This window comes from Callorhinchus milii, unplaced genomic scaffold (assembly GCF_018977255.1).
Source record: "Callorhinchus milii isolate IMCB2004 unplaced genomic scaffold, IMCB_Cmil_1.0 Scaffold2, whole genome shotgun sequence".
In the NCBI taxonomy this organism is placed as follows: domain Eukaryota; kingdom Metazoa; phylum Chordata; class Chondrichthyes; order Chimaeriformes; family Callorhinchidae; genus Callorhinchus; species Callorhinchus milii.
In genome coordinates this window covers 96,353,937-96,381,620 of record NW_024704743.1, presented here as the reverse complement: position 1 = coordinate 96,381,620, position 27,684 = coordinate 96,353,937, and the positions used below count along the sequence as shown (strand labels likewise).

The 27,684-nt window shown below is 42.0% G+C and overlaps 1 protein-coding gene across 3 annotated transcripts in view; it reads right to left on the bottom strand.

Annotated features, from left to right (window-relative positions):
* ints8 (integrator complex subunit 8) overlaps nt 1-27,684 on the bottom strand; it is a 37,504-nt gene that overhangs the window by 7,474 nt on the left and 2,346 nt on the right. Inside the window, exons 1-24 of one of the 3 annotated variants that reach the window (XM_042346804.1) lie at nt 26,137-26,371; nt 25,459-25,606; nt 24,270-24,444; nt 23,578-23,718; nt 21,640-21,711; nt 20,378-20,429; nt 17,465-17,647; nt 15,643-15,750; nt 14,490-14,645; nt 14,128-14,228; nt 13,614-13,755; nt 13,058-13,128; nt 12,176-12,351; nt 11,775-11,908; nt 11,585-11,695; nt 10,841-11,042; nt 7,681-7,728; nt 5,149-5,270; nt 4,162-4,346; nt 3,552-3,585; nt 2,520-2,579; nt 2,331-2,392; nt 1,642-1,760; nt 653-756 (exon numbers count right to left, since the gene is read on the bottom strand). In XM_042346804.1, the coding sequence (XP_042202738.1) occupies nt 653-756; nt 1,642-1,760; nt 2,331-2,392; nt 2,520-2,579; nt 3,552-3,585; nt 4,162-4,346; nt 5,149-5,270; nt 7,681-7,728; nt 10,841-11,042; nt 11,585-11,695; nt 11,775-11,908; nt 12,176-12,351; nt 13,058-13,128; nt 13,614-13,755; nt 14,128-14,228; nt 14,490-14,645; nt 15,643-15,750; nt 17,465-17,647; nt 20,378-20,429; nt 21,640-21,711; nt 23,578-23,718; nt 24,270-24,444; nt 25,459-25,588 (2,688 nt within the window). In that variant the 5' untranslated portion in view covers nt 25,589-25,606; nt 26,137-26,371. Of the gene's footprint in view, nt 1-652; nt 757-1,641; nt 1,761-2,330; nt 2,393-2,519; nt 2,580-3,551; nt 3,586-4,161; nt 4,347-5,148; nt 5,271-7,680; nt 7,729-10,840; nt 11,043-11,584; nt 11,696-11,774; nt 11,909-12,175; nt 12,352-13,057; nt 13,129-13,613; nt 13,756-14,127; nt 14,229-14,489; nt 14,646-15,642; nt 15,751-17,464; nt 17,648-20,377; nt 20,430-21,639; nt 21,712-23,577; nt 23,719-24,269; nt 24,445-25,458; nt 26,027-26,136; nt 26,372-27,684 lie in introns of those variants that run through there. The other 2 variants (XM_007887914.2, XM_007887917.2) reach the window with 2 other exon arrangements.

Sequence of the window (27,684 nt, the reverse complement as noted above, 5' to 3'; positions counted from 1 at the left end):
CATTATTTAACATAGAAATATATAAAATATAATTTATTAATTATGTAAAAAAGTTATGCTTTAACAAGACAAACTGCAAGACAAACTAATGTTTTAATGAGACACGACCACTATACTTATACAGTTGCTCCTGGTGTCTCCTGAACTACTGTTTTGAGACTATGATTGAATGGTGTGCAGTTTTACTGTGTTTTATCACCACCAAGAGTTCAATTTTAAGATCATGGGTCTTGGACATTTATGTATTGGATATTTCAGCCACATATAGCATTTCACAAGATTTACTTTAATGTTTGTACAGTAACTGTATTTTGTATCAGGCACATAGCAATGCCCCAAAAACAGCCATGAAGTGAATGACCAATTTTATCTGGAGAGTTGTTGTCCAGCACACCAGGAGAAACTCCCTTCTCTTTTGAATAGCACCATGGTGTAATGTCCACCTGAACAAGTGATCAGAATCTCAGTTTAATATCTCATTTGCAACAATGCAGCACTCCCCAACAGCAATGTATTGGAGCATCAGCAATGTATTGGGAGCATTTGAACGTGAGTTCAAAGTCCTGACACGTAGCTTGAACCTACAAGCTTCTAACTTTGAGGATACATAGCTGAAGAGTTTGTCTAAGTCTGCTGTTCCAGGCAATCTTACCATGTCTGTGTACACTTCGGGAGGCACTGCCTTATTGAAAAAGTCCGAACAAATAGCTCCAGTTTGAAGATAGAAGTACATCGCTGCTGAGAACTGATTGGTTGCTGTAAAATAAATAGAAGAAGATTCCTTTATTAAACCACTGTAAGACCATGATCGTATCCTCAAATCTAATTTGTCAACTTCCACATTTTTGCGGATGACACCCAGCTCTACCTCTCTGCCTCCACCCTCGACTCCAGGAACACTGCTGTGCTGACAGAATGTCTGTCAGGCATCAAGTCCTGGATGAGAGCTACATTCCATCCTATGGAGGTCATCCAGAACTCTGTAGCCCGTGTCCTTCCTGCACTAGGCTCCATGACCCTATCCCCCCATCCTTGCCCGACTCCACTGGCTTCCCATCACACAGAGGATATAGTTCAAGATCCTGTTTCTCACCTTCAAAGCTCTCCATGGCCTCGCTCTCCCTTGTCTCTGCGACCTCCTAACCCCCTACCAACCTGCCGCTGCCTCCGCTCAGCCGGCTCTGCCTGCTTCATGTCCCCCACCTCGCTCGCCCCACCATTGGCAGATGGGCCTTCAGCCACTGTGGAACTCCATCCCACAGTCCCTCTACCTCACCCCCTCCCTCGCCTCCTTCAAGACCCATCTCAAGACCCTCGTCTTCGACCGTGTCTTCGATCACCCTCCTTCCCCCACTGCCCTCCGCCGTCCCCAATCCCGACCCCCATCTTGGGTCCGAAACACTGACTGTCCAGCACCTTGGGACATCCTCCCGACGTGAAAGGTGCTTTACATATGTAACTTTTGTCGATGTTATTTATTAAATTTTTAATGCAAAGATGTTTGAAAACAGAAATATAATTATGGTGTATCGTATTATATACACACATAGGGACGTATTGAAACAAGTTCAGGGATTAGTTAAATAAATCGGCCCAAAACTGTAAGATCTGCAACATGTTCTTGAAGAGTCCTATACTTACCAAAGTAAATATCTGCTTGAGTTAATAACCAGAAGTGGTTGTTGGAATTGATGCTCAGTGAGTAGTTGACTAGTTCCTTCATTGTGACAGCAACAGCCTCAACATCCACAGCCTGCAAACTTGCAAAACAAGAGCACAACACTGGAGTGAGATTACACCAAAGATACAAGCTGCAAGAAAATGACTCAAACAAGTTAACCCAAGCTCCCCGATACCTGTGTAGATAAAGCACATAGAGATCAGAAGTTATAAGTTTGTGTTGAAATTAACTTATCTCAGTTGGGACACTGTAGGTGGCTTGGTCGGGCGAGGGGGCGGGGCGCGGCTGGGTTAGGGAAGTGTCACGTTTCTAATTATTTCCCAAAAATCCAACATGTGTGGATGTTGGGTGACGTCAGGATCAAGCTTCAGTGATGCCTCCGGTGGCTGAATACTGACCAATGAATAATAGCCACCAGAATAAGGTACTGAAGGGTTCCAAGCCCCTCACATACTGTGCCAGGAGGGAAAAGGTGTCAAACTTCTTCAGGACAGCAGGAGGTAACATTATTGGCACCAGGGTGGGGGGTGAGTGGAGGAAAGAAAATAAACTTTACAACCATTTTTGGGGGGCATAGACTAGTTGGGCCAAATAGCCTGTTTCTGTGCAATATGACACTGAATGTAAAAAAAATATGAATACGGCTTACTTTGGTACAGATGTTGGCCAAATTGATGTATGTTCAGCAGTCACATCATTCACTATGTCATCCTAAAAACAGAAAGCTTGTCAGTTTTATTATTATTTAAAAAGCAGTTCAACATTTCCTTAACTTGTAAAAATAATCAGTTTTCAAACACAAGGTGCAGTAAAATCTGATAAGATTATCAATACAAACCCGAACAATGTTATGTAACTTCACAAAGAGGGAGATTAATGCTGTTAGAACCAAAGGATCCTACAAGAGAGGAAAAAAAAGACATACATTAGGAATTCTATATGAATTCACAAGGACAAAATTATCAATCCTCCATTCAAGGAACATTATACTTCTGAGAAGATCCCAGCTGATACAATTGTTTCATATTTAATTAAAACAACAAACATTTAAAATGTTGCTTTTGCCTACAATTGCAATCATTACATTTGACAATTAGTAATTATCTGCATTCAAACCTCTCCTGGGATTCTAAACTCTGCTCTTCCCTGAAGGTTCCTCATGGAGATGTCCCCTAATAATCTCAAGGCTCTATCCTCAGTCGATTTCCATTGCCCAGACAACCGTTAGATACAGTACAAAACTTACAATACAAAATTACATTAGCATAGAGCCTTTCATGTCGAGAGGACATAGCAATGTGATGTTTAAGAGGGGACCTAATAGAGTTGTTTAAAATTATGAAACGGTTCGATAAGGTTAACATAAATAGGCTGTGTCTACTGATTGGCGAGTCTGTAACCAGAGATACAAGTATAAGATAATGACTAGGGGATCTGAAAGAGAATTTTCAGCAGAGCTGCTTCACACAGCAGACAGTGAGATTGTGGAACTCGCTGCCTGAAGCGTTGATTAAATCAGACAGTGTAGATGCATTCAAGAGGAAGCTAGACCTTTACATGAGGGAGAGGGGGACAGAATGGTTTGTTTCATGTTGTACATTCTTTGTAAACCACACCTCCCATTCCTCAACAGAGTGCTAGGTCACACAGTTGCCCTCTACATGCATCATGTACAAAAAACATGAAGGGTCTTGAAAGGAGACCTGGGACGAGATAAGCAAGGTCAAATGCATTGCACCCCTAACAAGCTTCTAATACCATTTTAAACAGCAACATTCATAAGGATCAGCTTAAGGTTACACACAAATCAATTAGTGTAACAAAACAGGCAAGTTCATTTTGTTTACTAAAAATATTGCTCCATACTCACCCTCAACCTCTTGATGAAAGTTACCAGCTCACTCCTAAAGCATAGAAAATTAGAAAGTTACAAACCAAGCAATGCCTATCAAAAGTTACATCTGATAAACAAGTGACCTATCACTATGTATTAGTTTACAGTAAGAGTTTAACAACAGTTTTTGGTAATGTACTGCCTGCTGGACAGCCAAACTATTTTATCTTGGTGATTAAAGTTAGGAGAAGTATCTTGCTTTGTATTTGTGCATTTCCTCCCATTGATGACCTGAATTTCCAGTCAGTTATAGACTGCAGCTTTGGTGATACGCAATCACAGTGCAGCCTGGTTAGAATGTGCTTCTTTATAGCACAAATTTGGTAATAACTTGGTTTCACTGTAGACTCTGTTCACTGCGCATGAGTGCAGCGATCCATGCACTAAGATGGCTGACTTACAGGTCATTAGGTCTCCACATGCTCTGGAGCTCCCTCCCTCAACCCCTCTGTCTTCAAAGGCAGTGTGAAATCCTAGCTCTTCAGTTCCTCCTCCCCCAGCCTTGTTATGCATCCGTCACTATCTCTGTGACATTACAGATGTTACTGTAAGTGAAGGATGCTCTATGAATGCTAGTTGCTGTTACCTGTACAAGATGCCCATTGTGGATTCCCGGTGTTTCATTAAACAGACTTTCCCATCGTTGCCTCGCTTGTGCTGGTTGGACAAACAGAAGATCTGGACCACTACATCCCACAGATCTTTGGCAGTCCTCCGACTTTCTTTCGGGCCAGGCAGCTCCTTACATGTTGCAGCCAAAAGCTGCCCGAGCTGCAGGTTACACAAGTGAAAGAAACAGAATACTTTAAAAAAAAGTAAAACCATCTTAAAAATTATGCCCAATTTAAGAATTTCCAAAATTCTGCACCGTCTTAAATTTTAAGACAAAATAAAGAAGCAATTCTAAATACATTCCTTCTTTAAGAAACAGTTTTAAAATGTGTTTCAAAATTTCCTCCCTGCCCCCGAACTTTCCAATAATGGTAGCGTCTAAACCTGCCTGAAGAGGGATGAGTGCCACCATCTGCTACTCACAGATCATTTTCAAGTACTGAATTATTCAGGAAACAGCGGCCTATTCACTGGGAGTTTCAGCTGTATTCTGTGAATAAGGTCAAAGAGGCTGACTTACATGCTTACAAACAGCAAATACAGTTGATTGTCCAAAATCAATTATATTTGGAGGATTGTTAGCCAGGACACCAGGGGAAACTTCTTTCACATCTCAAATATTGCCATGGGATCTTTAACGTCCACTTGAACAGGCAAACTGGGGCCTTGGTTTAATGTCTCATTCGAAGGATGGCACTTCTCATCACTGCGCACATCCCCAGCACTGTATTGGAGTGTCAGCCTTGACTAAAACTACATAGCAAGTCAAGGAAACCATTCAGCACAGGACGTTGTTGTGTGAGTAAACAAACAAGAAGATGGTTCTCTCTATAATCTCTGGATTCTCTACAAGCTCCCCTCCTCACATCCAGCTCAGGGTCCAGTCAGCTCTGTGAAGACTCCCATCCCCATTCAAATCAACATAAACTGTATTATATTGGGATCAGACGTCTCCTGTTACCTTCACATATGGGTTGTTCTGGACAAGCCCTGGAGGAATTTGAAGAGTCAGGTACTCATTCTCCTTCCAGTTCAACAAGAAGGCAACACACTCTTCAGTAATGATCTGCCGAAGAGGAATGTCTGAAATATTTGAAAGATATTTGATCAGATTTTTTAAAAAAAACTTGGAACAAAAAACAGGATTTTATTTTCCCTTCAGACCACTTTGTGGATTTAAACTGTCTGCAGTAAAAATCAAATCCTTCAAAAACTCGGTGAAAGCTTACGCTCAAAAAGTGAGGGGCGGCAGTGCTGTGAAATTGAAGAGCGCGTTATAGAATCATAGAATTATACAGCACAGGAGACGATTTGGCCCATTGTGTCTGTGTCGCTCTTTGAAAAGAGCTATCCAAATCAATCCCACTCTCCCGCTCTCTCCCCGTAGCCCCGCAAACTTGTCCTCCCCAAATAATTATCTACTTCTCTCTCAAAAGTTGTTATTGAATCGGCTTTCACCACGCTCTGTTTTATCAACTTGCCATTTCTCTGTACCCCTTAGTGACTGACCCACTTCTCCCTCATTAAGGGCAGCTTTGCTTCCTGGACTTGCACCGACTGAGAAATGGGTTGAGACTTGCTAAATCTTTGCATTTGATAAAGTGCCTTTTGCGTCAGAAGGACATCTCAAACAGCTTCACAGGACATACCGTAAATGGAGTCATCCCATAATTTATAGGTGAACTCAGCGGCTAATTTGCACAAAGCAATGCCCCAGAAACAGCCATGAAGTGAATGACCAAATTTTATTTGGGGGATTATTGGGAAGGACACTGGGAGAAACTCCCAACTAATGGGTGCATTGACAGTTACTGAATGCAAAGGAACGGATCCCTCGTTATAAAAGTATTGCAACTGCACAGATTAAGAGCAGGAATAAAAAGAATCAACTGTAATCTAACTTTGCAGTTGCTTTTCTTGCACTTAAGATTGTCATCTGAACTCTTGAAATATCTGGAAATAATTTCTAGAGATTCCTTATGCTTAATTTAATTGATTTGAAACTTGTGACTTTTATTGGACAATAGTTTACATTGACTGTTTTGTGAGTTTAGCTGAAGTTTATATAATTCACTGTTGCTTAAACTGAAAGTGGTCGCACAAATAGTACTAATTTTAAGCTTTGGTACTTGCTAAATGAGACCACATGGAGCATCTGGATGATCATACAGTATGCAAGCTTCAAACGTAGGAAGGAAGGAATTGTAGGGCAGCTTCTCCTAAAATAGGAGGAAGTCTAAATTACAATATAGATTTACATTTATATACCGATTTTCACCTGGGAGGATGACCCAAAGCACTTAATAGTACTGGCTGCGCACCTGAGTTAAGGGTGGAAGCAGAGAGCGTAGGGTGGGAAAGGCAACCGAAAGCGCGGCCAAAGAGTCAGGTTTGGAGATGGACCTTGAACAAGGTGAGAGAGGGGGCAAGTTGAGCTTCTTTGGGATGAAGTTCCAGAGAGTCGGGGCAGAAGAGCTGGAAGCCAGCCCACTGATGGTGGGGTGGAAATGGTGGGGGAAAGGAAGCAGGTCGGTGTTCGCTAGGCAAACGAAATGGACAGGTCAGTAGAGTTTCAGGAGGTCACAGAAGTTGCTGATGTTCAATTGAAGGTCAGTTAGCTCTCATCCAGGATTTCATGTCTGACAGGTAATCGGTTAGAACAGCTGTGGCCCTGGAGTCGAGGGTGACGGGAGAGAGATAAGAGTTGGGTGTCATTGCATACATGTGGAAGTTAACCCTATGTCTGCAGATAACATGACCAAGTGGATGCATATAGATAGTGAAGAGGGCTCAGGATAAGATATAACCCTGACGAATGTGACGGTGCGGGGGCGAGAGGAGAAACCGCTAAAAGAGACAAAGTGGAGATGCCTACATTGAAAAACATGCCATTGAAAATCACATGGAAACTGACTTTATGGCTGGAGATGATGTCTCCAAGGGGGAAGCATATACAAAATGAGCACAGGGTGAAGGTAAAGCACTGGGGTGTACCACAGGCCCCCAATGTTAGGACAGGATGAGAAGATACTAGAGGAACAACAATGAAGATTTTGGAACAGGTATGGAAGACAGTGAGTCAGTGAGGTGGGCCAACAGGAAAGATAATGGAGGAGAACCCATCTTAACTAAACTAACAATATGAATTTAGTGAACATAAAGAGTGATTTATTTCACAAGAACAAGTCGAGGCAATTGGCATTTCTCTGGTACGGTTCAAAGATGGATGGTGCAGGTAAAAAATAAACCTTCTGTGGTTCTTAACGCGTTTCAAATTTTGCATAAAAAAGTGATCCTTTTACATTTTTAGATCATATTTTTACAGATACCAATTTGGGAGGGAAGAGAGGAAAAATCCCATTGAAAGCCATAAAGGCAATTCGGTATCAATTTTCATAACCACAAAATGGAATAAATGCACAGATATCAAAATTAATATGCGATTCTCTGCACACTGTACTTAAAGAAATAGCTGGCCACGAGGTTCGATTACCTTCTCGCATTGATGAATGGCGGGATGATTTACTACCACGAGACAGCACTGTGAAAGAGAATAAAAAGAATGGTGGTCGGTCGTGCAAATGCTGACTTGGTTTGTACACAGGGAGTTTTGCAGTTTTATCTGCAACAATTATGATTGTGAACCAGGAATACAATCAAAGCACCAGAATATGGTTAGTCATAATGTAAACCGCAATTGCAAATTGTTAATCCCAGATTTTTTCTTCTGTTTTGGAAAATGTTCTAAACATTTTCTGGAGTCTCTACTCATATAAGATGCGGTAGAAGTTAGTCAAAATACGTAACTTTTGATAGACGAAAGTGCATGTTGCACATTAGTCCAAAATATAAGAATCTTATTAATGGCAGTTATTCTAACTCAAACTGCCTGATAAAGTTACAAGACAAGATAAAGTCAGCACAACTTTTTGCCTTCTGATGTCCGTAATTGTTATTTACTAAACTTCCACAGCATTTTTATTAAATGGCAAATAATTCCATAGGTTTACTTTGTTGGAATAAAGGTTATTGCTGGGAACGGTGGGGATGTAAAGAGACTTATTTCTTTCCCCATGTTTCTATTGCACTTTTCAATCCACCAATTTTTTATGTCTGAGAACTGAGGCGAAAGGTCAAAGCCTATAGGTCAAAGCAAAAGAGAGAACAAGACAAGAAGAAATTGTTATGCGACACAAAGCTGGGGTTTTAAACAAGTCTATAGACTGAGTTCCTTAGAAGTCTTAGGAAAGAATGAGTTTTGAGCACAATGCAGTGAGAGGGACAAAGACACATTTGGAGCAGAGAGGACCAAGTGCAGATGCAATGATTATAATAGTTGAGTAATAAATTGTTTAAATGCAGAAATTCACAAAGTATCAATTAAAAATGTAGCTAGACACCCTTCCCAACATCATTCTCAATTCCGATGTACGTTAAGTTGGGTCACAAATTCAACTTCCATCTTGGGAATCACTCTATTAGACTGCTCAATAAAAGAATAGCAGCTTACTCTGAGGTTTTTGTTAAGTAAAGATAGTATCTCACTATCCAGCAGTTGAATACTTATCCTAGCCTCACATGTATCAATATTGAGAAAGATCTTGAGGAGGGGGCGTCCATATCTGGGTACATTATGAATTACCAAATTAAAATTGTTAGACCACAATATTGATAAATCAGAGAAAGACAGGAAAAGATAAATAAAGGTTATTGCTGGGGATAGTGGGGATATAAAGTGATTTTTTCTTTCCCCATGATTCTATTGCACTTTTCAATCAAATATCACCTATCAGATGACAAGCCTTTGTTTCTATCCTGTCCAAAAGTACAAACATGTGTTAAAATAGCCTCCTTACATATAGGAGTAATGTTCAAGTACAGGAGAAACTTGAAGTTCTTCAGAGTTGCTGAGGAGAAACAAAATGTTAAGAAAGGCAAAAGGAATGAAGGATTAAGAGTGGAGAAAAGGTAACGGGTAGCAACTGATTGTTAGAATTTGTGAGAAGATATATCTAGGCAACTGTGACTTTGAGGGATTGAAAGAAACAAGATCATTCCCCATCAAAATATTGGAGGGATATTTACCTTACCACAGCAAGATAAGTCAGCCGTGACAGATCAAGAAAAAAAAACTTGCATCTGTATAGCCATTTGTAATATTTTTAAATCATTTTTAATGTTGAAACATTGCAAAGTGCTTCACAGTGATGTCTGTCAAGTTCAGAAACTCTTCTAATAGTGTCTTAGGATCTTTAGAAGCTACCTGAACAGGAAGCATACGGGAACCCAGTTTTACATCTCATTCGCTAATAATAACAATCTTTCATTTGGCATAGGTGACATAGCACCTTATCAAGTCAGTGAGACATCTCAAAGCACTTCACAGAATATACTGTAAAGTGGATTGACTGTGTATTTTGTTGGCAAACGCATCAGCTAATTGCGCACAGCAGTGCCACAAATAGTCATGGATTGATCAAATTTTTGGGGAAGGAATTATTAACCTTGGAAAGTGATCCATCAATCGCCTAACAACCGGGTTCCTACTTACTGCTAGATAAACTGAGGCGTGTGGAGTAAGGAAACTTGCCTAAGATTTTGCCGTACCGAGAATCAAACCTGGGTCCTCTCGCTTGCAAGTTAAGTGCGATAACCACTACGTTACGGGAATCCACAAGTTCAAAAGGCAAGCACTCCGCCAATACTTTGCTGGAATATCAGCCTAGACTATGAGCTCAAAGTTTCAATGTGGCACTTGAAACTACAGCTTTGTGGCACAGAGGTAAAAGTACTTCCAATCGAGCAAGGCTGACAGAGAGCTTGTCAAACCATGATCAATGGTACTCTGCAATTGGTCAATGATGCACAGAATCTGCACGGATAACGCAACATAGATAACAATACTTGCATTTGATGTAGTATCTGTAACATTAAAAACATCTCAATGTGTTTCACAGGTAACTGCTGTCAAATTGATTTTCTTTTAAGTTTTTTTCCTGTCCTTTCTGAATAGTTTCATTACCTTAATTTATAATAATGATGAATAATTTCATTATCTTAGAGCTGAAGAGAGCACTAGTGGCATCTTTCCAGCTAATAGGTCAGAAAATGATGTGAGGCAAGGGGGAATGAATCTCTGGCCTCCATTCAATGCCTAGTCTACAAAGGTGAGGTTAGCAGATCAGTGTGAAGACCACTAAATATGAACCCACCCTCTGATACTATGGAGTAAATGACCCAGAGTTACACTATAGAATAATAATCCCTGCATTTGATAGAGTCTTATCATATCTCAAAATGCTTCACAGAATGTATCGTAAAGTAATTTGACTGTGTATTTAGTGGGTGAAATTTGGTAGTCGATTGAGCACAGCAGTGTCCCACAAACAGTCGCGGATTGAGTGACCCAATTTTTTTTTTTTTTACGGATTACCCCCGGAAAGCGATCCATCCGCCAATCGACTAACAATGAGGTTCCTCCTTACTACCAAGTAAACAAAGGCACATGGAGTAAAGAAACTTGTCTATAGTTTTGCCCTCCCTGGCAATTCAAACCCAGGTCCTCTCGCAAGTGAGGAATAAATTAACAATAAATTAGATTAAGAATTAAGATAACTGAGCTATTCACAAATATGGAGCATTTCCTCCTGTACCTGGCAGCCTCATCTCGAGATATCCCCGAACTCGACTTGCGAGGTCGGCTGGTGGATGGTCTCCTGTGCCCCCTGTCGCCTCCTCATGGGCACTGATGTCCAAGAGCAACATCTCATTGAGCATCACCTGTCGTAGCTTTGGGGAAAACTCTGTCACCAGCTCAAGGCAGGTGGAATGGAGCTGCCGGGCGTGAGTAAAATCCTGGAAAGATATGGAAACGCGTTAAAATGATTATGCATTTGAGAGCCGCCCCTTTCAGGTAGCCAAAATAAAATATTTGGTGCAAAAGAAAATTACTAGGTGCAAATTGGCTACCATGTTCGCCTACAAAATACACAATCAATATGTACAATACAGTATATTCCGTGAAGGGCTTTAAGACGTCCTACAAACGTGAAATTTGCTATACTCAAATTCGAGGATTATTTTATTTACGTCTGCGAGGGTGGGAGTTTATGAAGTGGAGATCAAAGGATTGAGTCTACTCATGTTGTGAGTCGAAAATTGTGCCAATACCGCAACATTTATTTGAGATGGTTGCGGAAAACTTTCAACACTAAACAAAGTACTAAAATGCTCACACACATGTAGAGGTCATTAGCAACCAAAGCAGCCACATTTGAGGATTAAAGGGCTTTCAGTGCTTCTCTCCTTCTTTCCCCTCTCATCCCCATCATAGCTATTGTAACGTATGCAAGCTTTATAATTAAGTGATTAAATATAGGGATAAATTGAGGACTAACCTTAATGGCAATGCAATGTAGTCCTTTAGCCATCAAGACATAAACTAAATCCCTGGTTAGATTATCCTTAATGCTAAGAATAATTCCACCATAGACGGTTGGCACTTCCCACTGAAAAGGAAACAACATGTCCAGTTACAGGCTATTCACAGTACTTCAGGAGCACTTTCCAAAAGGCTCAGTCACTTACCTTGCTGGAGATGGTCCAGAACTGTCTATCAGAGGTCATCCCGTGCAGCTCGATAAGGATCTGCCGAACCCTCCAGGAGTCGATGGTCAGTATCAGCTGGTGTTCCAGCTGACCAATGTTGACACTAGCTGATGCTGAAAATACAAGTTCAAGACAAAAGTCAACTCAAATGCCAATTTCCTCCCAGATGCAATGCAGTCAAATTGCGAGTATGTGATCCGTCTGTTGCTTGACTGTGGTGCCACAGGGATGGTGGTAAACCACAGGTTTTAAGAGAAGAAACTGGAAAACCCGCAGTTATTGTATGATCAAAAGAAAAGTTCCAGGATCGGAAAAACAACCCTTAATATTGTTAGATTTGATACATGTTCTGTATCAAACTCACTAACAAATTAACTCACCAGGTATATCATAGAAAACAGTCAGAGGTTTGGTACAGAGATTAACCCGAGGTGACCTCTTCCTCATCTGATCAAGCAGTACTTTCCTCTCTTCATCTTTCAGGAGTCGCATGCACAGCTCGTGTGAAGAAATCATGAAAACAAATTGCGTATCATCCAAACTCTGGCACAAGGTCCTGCAGAAATATCAACAGAAGCTGGTCTCTTTCTTCCCGTAAGGGACTCTGGATAATAATCATAATAATCCTTACATTTGATATAGTGCCTTTCACATCTGGAGAACATCTCTAAATGCTTCCCAGGATGTACTGTAAAGTGGAGGGACTGTATATTATATGGATGTACCTGGCAGCTAATTTGCACACAGGGGTGTGCCGCAAGCAGCCATGAAGCGAATGACCAATTCTATTTGGGTTGACCAGAATACTAGGAGAAACTCCCTTCTCCTTTTGAAAAGGCACCTTTAACAGAACAGGCAGAGGAAACCTCAGTTTAACATCTCCTCTCATAGCAAAGCACCTCCAACAATGCAGCACCAAGTACTGCACTGGAAAGTTAGCATGGACTATACGAGTTCTAATTCAAAGAAGAAAGAAAATGACCTATTCTCTCCTGAAGTTCTTAGCACTGATAATAAACAAATAAAAGAAAGGTGTGGATTCTTAAAATCTCAAAATATCCCAAGTGTTTCTTAGTCATTATATATGTTGTCATATATAATGATCCTTCTGTAGACAAAAAACAAGTGTTCTCAATTTAAATATATATATTTAAACAAATAAACGATTATGCTACACCTTAAAGTAAATCCCAGGAAAGCTTTGAGAAATCCTTCTGATGTGAAAGGCCTATATCAATAGAATAGTAAACCTATGTACTCACTTTAAGAACGCAGCCAAATGTCTTTTGGAGTTTTCTGAAGCTTGATCCAAATTCAAAGATCGCACACATGCCTAGAATACCAAACATTACAAAGTCACTCAAAGTTTGTGAAGCTAACAGTGATTAATGTTTGAGTAGAACTATAAAATGAATTTAGCAAAGACAGCAATGACTTATTACTTATTTTGTTCCCCAACATTGGGGGTGGGGGGAAGAGAAGGAAAATAGTGTAAAATAATGTCTTTTCTTCCAGGACTGGCATCACAAACCATTTGCAATCTCAACCGCAGAGACCTGAGACACTTTGAAACAATTCTGCGTGACACTCTCTAGCTGTCACACAAGCAGAGTGGTGACTGGGATGACGATGAAGGGAATAAAGAAATGCTAATAACATGTAGCTATTAGAAAGACCTCAATTGAGCACAAATGGTATTAGAGGTCCTTGCATTTCTGAAACATAACCTTATGTCAACACTCTATATCTAGTAAGAAGTCCGAACCCCACAAGTTTCTCTCGCTTACAGTAGGAAATGTCTGTCTATCTGTTCCTTACCTCCAAAAGAAAATCAATTCGTTCTTTTGTGGGTTTCAGCATCAGCTGGTGAAATCGTACCCCAATCACCTGACCCTCCAGAACATCCCGAACAGTGTTGCATATACAAACTTTAAAACAAACTTCCTCCAAGGCGCTATCGCTGCAATAAATAACACATCAATCAACAATACTTAACCATCTCTGTGAGTCTTCAACTGGCAAGTGTCTGAGATGCAACAATATGTGACTATGAGTCCATCACAAGGCAGGGATGCGGTTGAGGTCATGTAATGGGGGGATGAAATTGTTCCCAACCATGATTAAATCTTATCAGTTAATCCAGCAAGGTTTACTTTTCAAAGCCATCCTGCGTTAGCTTCACCACAGACAATTTTGAACTAAAATATCGGGAGGAAATCTGCCTCCCCACGACATGGCACAGTGTTTTGGGACATCCTCCTGACAGGAAAAGCACCATACCAAATGTAAAATTATTATATTATTATTATTAATAAGTTATTAATATTCTTACCCACTTTGTGCCATCTGATAAAGCTCTCTCAGGACAGACTGTCTGAAGTAGGCCAGCAAGCTGAGGGTTACATTGTCATCGAGAAAAATCTCAATCAATCTCTGTAAGAGTTGAAAAAAAGAATGATTCAGCACATACCATCACTTCGAAGATATAACTCATATTCATCTCAAGACATCTTAGCTGGGGCAGCATTTAGAGCCCTGGGGGGAGGGGGAGGGGAGAATAAGCCAAGTTGCAGCTCCTGATTATTACTCAGTGACCTCCTTCTGAAATTTTCAAGGCTTTGGATGTTGGCAAGCTATTCGACTGAAGCTATTTGGCTGCGATATAAAAAGGCAAGTTCCGATTTTATTTCTTACCTGATAATTTCTGGATTTAATGCAGTGGTGAACATGTCCATATGTAGTTAGCTGGGATTCAGTCACATTAGACGGGATTGCCAGCACTGCACAAGCCTGGCAGTAGCCACCAAGCCTACTCTGGTCAATACGACAGTGAACAGGTTCAGGACCAATCTTTACAAAGAAAATGTGAGAAGAGAAAGGAATAACAACACCTTTTATTTAAAGGAAATGGTTAAATTTCTCCCCAACCCCCAATATCCTGCCTGAAAGACGTTATATAAATGCAAGTTGTTGCTGTTGCTACTCTGCTCAGTGAGATTATTCTGTGGGGGTCAACCGCAGGCGGAATCAATGCAGGTTCTTAGTGACCCACTGCTCCCAGTGTTTACAGATAAATCATGGCAAAGGGCCAAGACCTATAATATAGGTTCAAAAGGATAGAAGAAAAACTGGATGTTGAGAAGCTAAGTGACACCAAGCTTGAGTTTCAAAAGCCAGTAAATTACAGGAGAAAGGGACGATTGAGGGAGGTAAAGAGTTACAGGTAGGAATTCATTATAGTAAAGTGAGCCTTGATTTCAACCTAGTTAGGAAAAGAGTATTAGGGTGTAGTATACTTGGAGTTTGAGAAGAAAGTTGAAATAAACTGGAACCATACTGATCAAATAGATAACGACCAAAAGGTTGAGGTACAGAAATACAGAATTATTTGCGCTAAGGACAGACTTGAGGCTTCACAGAGTCAGGAATTTGAGAGGAAAGTAGTGTTTGGCATGAGAAAGGAAATAACAATGATAAGATTCCTAGTGTTTAATACAAATCTTATCATGTTGTCAAGAAATCTCAAAGTGCTTCACAGGATTTGCAATAGAGTGTCGTGACTGTGTACCTTGTAGGCCAACACAACAACCAATTTGCACACAGCAAGAAACCAAATTACTTGGAGGTAGCTTTAGCAACAGAGGAGATGTGCATAATTCAGTTGACATCAGGGCCAGCCCTTGCAAATCACTTTTTGAAATAAACAACAATAAAATTATAAACCTATTGTTGAAGCTATGAAATGTCATCAGATTCTTACATTTTAAGTTCCTACAAAGGTTTTGTTATAATAAATTTTAAACAAACTTTAACTTTAGAACAAAACTACATCAATGTTTCTGAGTACCTTTGAGAGCAGCTCGTTGGTTTTGAAGAAATGTTCCTTAGCGCTCTCGTAGGCTGCTGGAGTTGTGGAACCTTGATTGAAGAACACAGTTCCCAGATCATAACAAACCTGCAATATTACCCCAAACATACCAACTCATGGCAAAAAAGTGCAGCTTTGCAAATAGTATTGTAAAATACAAAAATATAAGCATATCAATATGAGCATAAACATTTTATAATATACTGTAGTTACATAAAAGATGCACAGACTGCATTTTGAGAAAACAAATTCACTCGGATGTCGTTTTACATTTGGTCTTAATTAGAGATCAGTCCACAGGAAAACATGTTTTTAGTAGGCTTTTCCCAGTAGCTTATAGCTGGCATCAAACTGATCTCACCAATAACCCAATCTAATGAGATCAATGTCCAGCTCCAGGGTGTTGGTCACTTACAACAAACTGAATAGATTTGCTATTCATGAAATTCATGAAGAATGCAACTTGAACAAGCTGCAATGGTTTCAACAGGTCAATGTAAATGTAACATACACATTTACCCAGAACGTTGTACCACTTTGTGGAAGTACAGTATACCCGAGTTTGATTCAACATTTCATGAGTATTCTCTTCGAGGAGTGGGTGGTAGGGAAAGTGGAGGGGTTGGGGAAGGGGTGGTAAACACGGTTTCCTCGGAGCTGCGCCGGCTCGAGTGTGAGCTGCTTAGCAATGGAATGTTGGAATAAAATCAATAGTCCGTGACTGTCTCGGTCGTCTGGTTCCTGAGCCAGGCCCGTCCACAGTATCCAAGGGCATTGCTGATGGCAGACCAGCATCCCAGCTCATTGGCAGGCCTTGGAGGAGCAGATTAGTCTGTGAGAACAGGGATTCTATGCACTCAGTTCCTGCAAGCTAAAGCCCTGATGGGTAGGGTGATCCTAGCTGGACAAGCAGTGGAAAGCTTCCCAGACAGTTCTCTCAATGGCAAGCTATGTGGTGTTAGCTGGTTAGGCTCCAGCAGTATCCCAATGCTCTAGCTAAGCCGTGCCTAATGCTCCCCAGAATAAAGTAAGCAGGATGCATCCTCCGTGGAGAGAGTGCGATTCCAGACACAGGGAAATTTCCACGTGTTAGTGGCGTATATATGTGGAACTCTATCTGGTTTGGATACTCTTAAGGATGGTGATTTTATTTTCATGTGTCAAGACAGCAGATGACCAAAAATAAATTCAACATGTCAGCCAAAGGTGAACTGTTGATGCAGCTCTAGTATTTACTATTAATAGAATCAATTTTGAATGTCCATTTTGAGTACTGGTTAATTCTTAGAGTAAATGGGCTGCTGCAAACTGTCAAGTTTATGAGTATGAAGAGACATGACACGACTTCCCCCTTGATGATGTACTCTACATTGCCCAGTATTACCTCGTCCTTGCCTTCAAGGCCCTCTACGGTCTTGCTCCTTACTACCTCTGTGGTCTGCTAACCCCATATCAACCTGTTCGCTCCCTCCACTCAGCAGTCTCCGGCTTGCTCCACACCTCTGCCTGGCCTGTCCCACCATCGGCAGTTGGGCCTTCAGCCTTTCTGCCCCCACCCTTTGGAACTTCATCCTAGTCCCATTGCCTTGCTCCCTCCCTTGCCTCCTTCAAGGCGGGTCTCAAGACCCTACTCTTCAACCGTGCCTTTGGCCACCCTCCTACCTTCCCTGCCCTCCGCCCTTCTTGATCCCAACCCCCACTGCTCGGGTCCAAATCCCTGACTGTCCAGCGTCTTGGGATGTCCTCCTGATGTGAAAGGTGCTATACAAACGTAATTTTGTATTGTATTTTATTGTCTTACCTGACAATGCATTTCATCGGTACTAATTTTCAATCCTGCTGTTGAAGTTTCCATCTCTCCATTTGCCATGCCGGGCTCTGCTACTAACTGGTCCAAGGTCCTCATGGTATGGACACGCAGATCTGCAGTTAGCTCAAGGGCTCTCTCCAGTACCAGAATAGAATCTCCAGCCTGCTCTTTTAACTGTTGGTGTGAACATTAGATTCAGTTATCCACAAGCTGTTAATTACTAAATAATTCATATACAGCTCGCCAATAAAAAGGGAAACTCACCACCGAGCAATGTAATAATAATGTAATAATAATAATCCTTGCATTGATACATGTTACCCCATGTGAAGGGCACTATATAACAGTAACATTGCAAGCTACAGTTGTTGTAGTGCCTCATCATGTCACTGAAATATCTCAAAGTGCTTCACAAGCACGTTTGGCTACAAATACACAAACTAACAATATTAAATTCTAACAAAGCTATAAAAAAGGAACAGATAAAATATGAAGATAACATAGGTTTTAGGTTGTTATACAGATTGCAGAATTACACTATTACATACATCAGTTCAAGGCATACCATATAAAATGATAACGACTTGACTTCAGTGTCCTCAACAAACTATTACAAATATTGACTGCGTATTTATACATAGCCATGAGGTAAATAACCAATTTTATCCAGGGGATTGTTGGCTAGGATTCCAGCATAAGCACACTGTAGCTTTGCTGGATCTCTGTGCTTTTACTCAGGATGTTTCTTTACCATGACTCCATTTTCTTGTCAAGGTGAAGTTTCTCTGCAGATTGAGGGAGACAAGAGGAATCCGATCAGCGAAGGGCCACGTATCCAAACAGAATGCCAGTCTGTCTGAGCAACTGCACCCTGAGGTCATGTCAATCAGCAACTCAACTCATAAGCAACTCACTCATTCCATGATATCGCCAGAATATCCCAGGCCACAATTCAGTTGGCAAGAGTTAAAATTGATCCTGTGGAATTGGTGAGGGAGACAAATATATGTAAAGGGCTGAAAGAGGAAGGGGAGGTTGCTGTTCCAGTCATCCAGAACTGACCCCCTTCCACCAGCCTCATCTTTAGAGGCACAAAAAGGGCAAGAGAAAGATTTTATATTGAACATGAGGAGCAAGGCCTTTTCAATATATTCATACTGAGACATTTCCTTCTTATCCCACCTCCCCATCCTATATGGCTGCAATGTACTAGTTTCTTCAAAAGCTGGTGCTTTTCTTATCAGCCTTTTAAGATGTCAGTCTGGCTAAGTTACTTGCACTCTTGCCTCTCAGCCAAAAAGTTGTGAGTTCAACCTCCATATCATGACTTTGCGCTCTCATTCTAAGTTAACATTCAAATAAAGTGCTGGGGGAGCGCTGCGTTGTTGGAAGTGGCATCCTTCAGACAGGATGTTAAATTGAGGTTCTGTGGATGTTAAAGATCTCATGGCCAACAACTTCCCAGATAAAATGGGTCATTCACTTCGTGGCTCTTTGTGAGGCAACTGCTGTGTGCAAATTAGTTGCCTTGTTCGCCTAAAACATACTGGATTTTCCCACTATTTTCTCTGGTAGGGGAATCCAGAACAAGGGGGCATAATCTTAAAATTAGAGCTGGGCCATTTAGGAATGAAATCAGGAAGCATTTTTGACACAAAGGTTCATGGAAATCTGGAACTCCCTTCCCCAAAAGGCTGTGGATGCTGAATCCATTCAAATTTTCAAGACTGAGGCGAATAGATTTTTGTTAGGTAAAGGATATGGGGCAAACGCAGGTACTTGGAGTTGTGGTACAGATCAGATATGATCTATTAGATTGTTGGAACAGACTCAAGTGGCTGAATGGTCTACTCCTGTTCCTATGTTCGTAAAATAGTCATTACACTGTACAGTAAATCCTGTGGAGCAATTTGAGACATCCTTCGGATACGAAACGCGCTATATCAAATGCAAGGGACATTAATTATTTTATATTATTTTCACCACAAGCAAGCTAATCTAATTCTCCTTTTCCAAATATCAAATTCCACTTTTGAAGTAATTTAAGCGCTCTGCTTCAACAACAGTTTGTGCCGGATAATTGCACATTCCAACCATCCTCTGTGTAAAGATTTGGTTTCTATTCTCCCCTTCGACTGTGTTTGTGATTATCTCAAATTCATTCCCTCCTGTAACTGAGCAAGAAAGATACAAAATCAACTCAGCAGCAGAGAGAGAATATGAAGTTTAACCACATTAATCAGCTCCTCCGTCACATCTCCGTCACCACATTTTCTCTTCAACCGTGCCTTCAGTTCCCCTCTCGACTCTCTACCCCCTCCTCGCTCCCTCCCTTCCCTCCCCTCACCCTGACCATTTCCCCCCTGCTCGGGTCCCGACCCAACTGTCCAACGCCTTGGGACGTCCTCCCGTCGTGAAAGGCGCTCTATAAATGCAATCTTGTTGTTGTTGTTGTTGTGATGTTTGATTTCCTACCTGCAGAGGTCAGGAAGAAGTCACTCCATTTGGGACTTATATTTGTAGATGTATAATATATAAATTTATAATTTATATTTATGGATGTAGCATTTGGAAATATGCATTATCTAACAAAAGTCCAGTTACAATGGTAAGAGGGGGGAGAGAAAATGTGTGGCTGGAAGAGTTTCTTTAACTGTTAAGAATGAAAAGGGTAATTTTTCTACTTTTTCTGTAAATCTTTCCAAAAATCAAATAGAAAACATGCACCTTCCAACACGCTGCCTTCACCAGAATTATTTTTTTCTATCAAAAGGCAGTTGCTTGGTTGAAGTGCAGCTCATGCCACTCTAACCAACAGTTCTATGGTTGGGGAAATATTACAATTTGGTTTTACAGAAATATTTACAGAATCGCACACCACCTTGAAGCGCATGAGAAACTCACCACTTTCAAAATGGTCTCGGTCAGTTCTTTCTCCTGCTGCATCTGACTCATTCTATGGAGAAAAGCAGAAAGCCACAAGCTGAACAGGATGCCAAACATTACTCGAGAAAGAAAGTTCAGAGAGCAAGGCCAACAGGACAAGAGCAGCTGACTCAACCACACGAACACAACAAGAAAACACTGCCACATTCACTGCCTTTAACAAAATGTATTCTGATATACATTTTAGCAGTCACTTTGAAAGCATCAAAATTAACAACAACAAATGTATCTTCTGAGACTGTGTAGAGCTATGGATTAGTTTATGGGGTCATGGTTCATCCCCATCACAGACTGGCGAGTCTCCACTCCACTGGTTGGAAGGATATGAAATGGAATGAGCTGTGACAACTTTTCATAACACGATTCACTGCACTTTGAAGTAACTTTTTTTTAAAAGGCTTGGGAGACATTTGACATGACAAGTTCTATATTAAATACAGTTATTCATTCCATCAAGCCTGGCTTTAGTGAGTTGTTAAACCAAGTACTGTCTGATTGTTCAAATGTACATTAAAAGTCCCTGGGGCTCATCCGCTGCCCTATAATGATTAGGGAAAGGCAGCGGTCCAGTTCCTATTCCCATTCTTTGCTACAAACGTACATGTGCTTACATCAGCCAAGGATCAGCTGAGATGCTTTCCACAATTACTTAGCCTGCCATCACTCAACATGCAAGCTCACAAATGAAGAACCATCTCGTGTAAAGTACCTACAGAAGTGCATCAAAGCCTGGATCATACCTATAAAAATTTACAAAGAATGTACAGCACGGAAACAGGTCCCTCAACCCAACTGGTCTGTGCTGGTGTTTATACTCCACTCGAGTCTCCACTCTGTCCTTACTTCCTCCTAAACCCTTCTATTTCCCTCTCCCTCATTTGAAGGTCGAGCTTCCTCTTGAAGGGATCCATAATGTCTCATTCAACCAGCGCTTTAGGCACAATCTTCTTCTCTTTTGGATCCCTTAATCGCTTTCTTATATTTTCTGTTGCTGGGTAGCCTGTAATACACCCCTAATAGCGTGGCTAGGCCTTTTTTTAATCCTTTATTTGAGCTACCAAGGGTAGGAGGAAAAGTTATTATAATAATCCTTGCTTTTAATATATCCTTTTACATTGGGAGGGCGTCTCAAAACGCTTTACAGGATATACTGTAAAGCATGGTGACTGTGTTTTATAGATTCAGGAACAAAATGATTTTGCTCTGAGCACTCAACTCACATGTTCAATTGTGGAGGACCAGGTTTGGGTTGTTTGACTGGAAAGCTGCTCTGCACGGTGGTCCTAACCGCCCTGTTCAAACAAAAACATCCTTCCTCATGAAACATGCAGTGGATGGTTCACTCAAGTGATCTCTATGAATGTCACAGCAGATTAAATTACCTTTTAAAAAAGCAACTCATACCTCAGTGTGTAACATAGTGCTACTGAACAGCTATTTGCAACCATTTCTGTGAATTAACTTTTCATAAAGCTTTAAACGCACTTTGAACAAGTCAAGATTAACACAAACTACTTAATGATAAAATACTGCAAAAGCTGAATCTTATGAACTTTCACATTTTTAAACATTCAAAGATTTAACTAGTTACCATCTAAATACTAGCTTGTATTTCAAAATGTTACAGTAAACTCCTGATAACTCGGTTCTGGCTTAACTTGTCACCTCCACTTAAATCATCAGGCTGTCAATATCCTGACCATGTATTTATACATATGCCTAACTTGCCATTCTAGATAACTTGTCACTGAGCCCCTTTCCCATGGAGTGACAAGTTATCAGAAGTTTACTGTATCTTAAAAAGTGAAACAGTACAATTCTAGGTGACTAACATGGAGTTTAAACTCACTACATATAAACTTGCCACAAATGTTTAGGCCTCATTGCGTCCTTTGTGTTAGAATACAGGGAACGAGCCAGGGTGGGGTGAGGATACATGAGGCCTAAATCACATCGAAGGAAGGCTGATCTCCTCAAAATAAAACTACAGCTATCAAGTATTAGAAATAGCTGAAATCCTCCAATGTATAGTGGATAAATAGCAGTTTTAGGTGTTGGTGCAGTCACAGATAAGACCATTGTGTTTTGATCACTGCTCTATCCTGAATTAACAGATCTCAATTTATAGCCAAGATCAGTATCCACACTGATGTCTGATATACTGCATGAAGGTACAATATATCTCTTTATATAGTCAGTAATTTTTTAATACAACTTTCCACACTCCCAACCTATTTTAGGTATAAGGATTTTGTCTACTTTGAAAGCAGGAGAATCAGCACATCTGGCCTTGTGAAGATCATCTGGAGTTAGGGGTGGGTGTGTATTGTAAGGGAGTTAGGGGTGGGTGTGTAATGTAAGGGAGTTAGGGGTGGGTGTGTATTGTAAGGGAGTTAGGTGTGGGTGTACATTGTGAGGGAGTTAGTTGTGGGTGTATATTGTGAGGGAGTTAGGGGTGGGTGTGTATTGTGAGGGAGTTAGGTGCAGGTATATATTGTGAGGGAGTTAGGTGTAGGTATACATTGTGAGGGAGTTAGGGGTGGGTGTGTATTGTGAGGGAGAGGTGTGGGTGTGTATTGTGAGGGAGTTAGGGGTGGGTGTGCATTGTGAGTTAGGGGTGGGTGTGTATTGTGAGAGAGTTGGGGTGGGTGTGTATTGTGAAGGAGTTAGTGGTGGGTGTATATTGTGAGAGCGTATGGGGTGAGGGAGTTAGGTGTGGGTGTATATTGTGAGGGAGTTAGGGGTGGGTGTGTATTGTGAGGGAGTTAGGGGTGGGTGTATATTGTGAGAGAGTTAGGGGTGGGTGCATATTGTGAGGGAGTTAGGTGTGGGTGTGTATTGTGAGGGAGTTAGGGGTGGGTGTGTATTGTGAGGGAGTTAGGGGTGGGTGTGTATTGTGAGAGAGTTAGGGGTGGGTGCATATTGTGAGGGAGTTAGGTGTGGGTGTATATTGTGAGGGAGTTAGGGGTGGGTGTGTATTGTGAGGGAGTTAGGGGTGGGTGTATATTGTGAGAGTTACGTGCGGGTGTGTATTGTGAAGGAGACAGAGTGGTGGTGGTGGTGGGTGGAGGATCTTCCAGGAGTAAACTTGATGAACCTCCAGGTCATTTATTAGTTCTTGTACCTCTGAGTTTTCCTTTACACAAGTCTGGCCTTACCATCGATTGTACACCAGCACTGCCATAGCTGTTGTAGGAGGCAGGCTGGCCAAGTCCAGCTCAACGTGCTTCACCCCCGGGGGAACCTTACTGACGCACAGCAGCTCATTTAGAAGCATATTCAGGACCGGCACACTCAAACTGGGGAATGGCAAGAGACAAAGAGCGAGCGTCACAGGTAAAATATTACACATACCAACACCCCATTAAAGGCAAGAAGACACATCCAGTGGAAGGAATTATTACCTTGGGTGGTGCAATGGTAAAAGGACATTGCAATTCTCTAATGACACAATGTGGAATTCAATCTCTCCTCCGCCAGTGTCAATTATACTTTTCAGTGTCACGTTGACTTAAATAATGTATACCTCAAATAATAATCATACAGAATTTATCTAATTTTTTTCCATCTATTATGGAGTGACCAATTCCCAGCACATCATAGAACTATTGGAAGTTTACAGAAGAAGGAGGCCATTTATCATAGAGCATCTGTGCTGGTGTCCCACTGGAGCCATCTTGTCTTTCCCAGTACCCAGCACTTTTCCCCTTACTCTTCAATATAATTTGTCCTCAAGCATTTACCCAAATCTCCTTTAAATGCTGCTTTATGGGCTTGTGGTATCGCATGACCTGGTTTACAAAGCTTACATTAAGGAAACTTTGAAAACGAACAGAAATGTTCCACTTGCCTCTTTTCCAGCAGCTCCAAGTCCCACTTTAAGTGAGCAGCTACCTTGAGTGCCAGCAGTTTCAGGGTCCGATTTCTCCTGTTGTCGGTGGGGGGCTGTACCTGGTTCTGCTCGTTCACACATGGCTTGGAGGCCTGCTCCAGAAACTGGTTGATCAGCTGGATTGGTGAGGGATCTGCCTCAACAACATTTGGATGTGAAGGATAAAAGACATTATGTAACACTGACGTAACCCGGTAACATAGTGCCAGTCTGGCTCAGTTTGTAGCACTCCCGCCCCGGGTCAGAAACCTGGGTGATTAGAGACTCTCGTTTGAGCTCACAGTCTCAGCTGACACTGCAGTACAGTGCGAGGAGAGCACTGTATGGTCAGATGTGCTATCCTTCAAATGAAACGTTAAACTGCGGTTCCATCTGTGTGTTCATGTGGATGTTAAAAATCTCATAACGCTATTTGAACAGAGAAGGAACTGAATCAAACCAAAAAGACTTTGGTGACTTCAAACCAAAGCTCATGCTAAGAGGAGAAATAAACCTGGCAAACTGTTGTCCTTAAATAATCAGTGGGAAGTGGATTCACTTTGGGGCTGCGTTGGCTTCAAGACGATGTGTTTGGCAGTGGATCATCAAAAGCGACTCAATCCTGTGAGACTGCTCCAATAACCCGAGATGCTGCGGACTCTAAGACACTCTTGAGTTCAGACCAGCCAGCTTGGCTGATCAGTAGTACTCAGAGGAGCAGACCAGTTACCAGCTTAATGCATGCCTTAAGCTTGGTGATGGGTTTCTGCACGTGTCAGATACCCAGCTGACCAAATAAAATTGTTGCATTCCTCACAGATAAACTATCCACTGATCCAGTTTACTGTTTAGCAAGAAGGTACCGAAGAACCTTGCGAAAGCAGCAGCAAGGAGTTGGCAACACTTTGCATAAGACACAGCTCCGCTGGTGTGAAATTGTGCACAAGATTTGTTGCTTTGTTTCCTCTTTCTATCGGATTATTCTTTCAGTGAAAGAAAACATTTAAAAAAAGTGTAGGTTTGAGGACTACATTGTGACTGCAGCCGCCAGCCTCGCAACACAGCAGAGAGAAGTGGCGGCAGCTAATGGGAAACTGCCCTGAAAGCAGCAGCACCAAACTCCGTGTATCCCCACTATCCTTCCACGCTGAGGGACATCTCCACAAACCTGGGAATGACTTCTGCAAATGCTTTTCCAGCAATCCTTCATCCAAGAGGAACTCAAACCAGATAGTCTGAGGGGGGGTGCAAGGTCGGCTGGACGTCACTGCTTCACGATCCGCTGCCTCTGCGCTCATCTTGCTCTCGCTTCGCTCCTACAAGTGTATAAAACATATTAAGCTAAAAGATTTGGTTATACCTTCCCAGTCTTTCTACATATCTCTTCTTCTTCCCTACTCCTTCCCCAGCATTTCTCTCTGATCTCTTGCAATATCCCCCCCCCCGGTCTCTCCCCATGAAAAAACTTCTTTTGAAAATCCCAATACGCCAACCATTCCTTGACTGTTGGGAGGTAAGATGGTTTAGACCACCAATGGGACAGCAGACTGCGGCACTCAGAGATAATCCAGCCTATTGCCTGTCAAGCCCTCGGTTGTATTTACTCTGATTTCTTTCTCGTTCTTTCCTCACTCTCTCCGCATCACCATTGGGATCCGCTATCACACCATTCCCCTATTGTCCAAAATTCTCTCCCGAAATTCTCCCCTCCCCCCCCCCCACCCCCAGCCATCTTAAAAACGTGTCTCTTCAATCACATCTTTGGCCAACATGCTCAAATTCTCTCTCCTTTCTTCTCCCAGGGATTTCTCCATCGTCTTTCGAAAGTTCTTTGAGATGTTCATACCAAGTGAAATTGCTCATTGAGTGCAAATTAATTTTGTAGACTCTTGGCCATCGTTGCTCTGTGTCCAATGGTGTTTCATGGTCTGCCAATATAACAGAACATCTATAACATAGGAGATGTCCATGCGGCCCTTGATGTCTATCCTGGTAGCTCTCCAGTGAAACTAACTGCTCTAATCTCATTTCCCTGCACCCTTTAATATTTAATAGCATCCTCATGCAAGAATGCCTTCAGAAGAGAAGGGAAAGGGAAAACAGTAAAAAAAACATTTGGGTAGAATTAGAAAGTGGAAGGGTAAACAACAACATTTCATTTGTATAGTGCCTTTCACACCGGAAGGACATCCCAAGGCACTGTACAATCAAAGTTTCAGACCCGAGCTGAGGGTCGGGATCGGTGGGGGGCAGTGGAGGGCAGGGGGGGGAAGCAGGGTAATCAAAAGCACGGTCGAAGAGGAGGGAAGGGAAGGGGTGAGGCGGAGGGCGGAGGGACTGCAGGATGGAGTTCCAGAGGGTAGGGGCAGAGTGGCAGAAGGCCCGCCCGTTAATTGTGGGGCGGGCGAGGCGGGGATGTGAATCAAGCTGGAGCCCGCTGAGCAGACGGAGCGGGCAGAACGGTAGGGGGTTAGGAGGTCGCAGAGGTAGGGGGGAGCAAGGCCATGGAGGGCTTTGAAGGTGAGGACCAGATCTTGAACTGTTTCCTCTGTGTGAGGGAAGCCGGTGGAGTTGTGCGAGGATGGGGGTGATCGGGTCGCGGAGCCCGGTGCGGGAGAGGACACGGGCTGCAGAGCTCTGGATGACCTGCAGCCTCTGGAGGGAGGAGTTGGGGGAGGCCGACAACCAGGGAGTTTGCATAGTCCGGCCTCCTTTACAAGGTAGTAAAAGATCTCCTTTACAATGTGCCATTGACACAAATTCTTTTCAACTACAAATCTCCATGTGAGTGCTGTGGGCCTGGTCCCGGTGCCAGAGCCACTTTGAGACGCAGTGAAAAGTCAAAGAAAAAATAATCGGGAATCAGTCCCTCCTGATCACTCTCACACACCATCCAGTGGCAGAATTGAGAAAGACAAAGCACTGAGGCCCTCTGGTTAAAACATCTCTGCAAATCTACACTCTGAAACCCATGTCTGATCCAAACATTAAACCACTATTTTTGAAGTTCATGAATCTGTAATGGTGATGCGTACGTCAAGGATCTCTGGATACCTGGAGAACGACTCATTCTAAAATAAACCAAAATCAACATTTAATGTTTCCAAGTATCGCAAGAACGAAAGTACGTTTAAATACTGCAGTTCCATTCGATCTTAATTTCAAAAGAAATGTGTCAATACACTGTAACATATTTGTTTGCCACTGCAATTTCACCACTGTGCACGAATCGCACTTTGCTTTCACCATTGTGCACAGAGTGCGCTACGCTTTACTGCTCGGCAGTGCTCTCTACAGCAAGCTACGTGGTTTTAGGTGGTTAGACTCCAGTAATGCCCCCAACACACACTCTGGGGCCCCCAAGCCTTGGCTCCGGCCGACCTGCATCCAATAC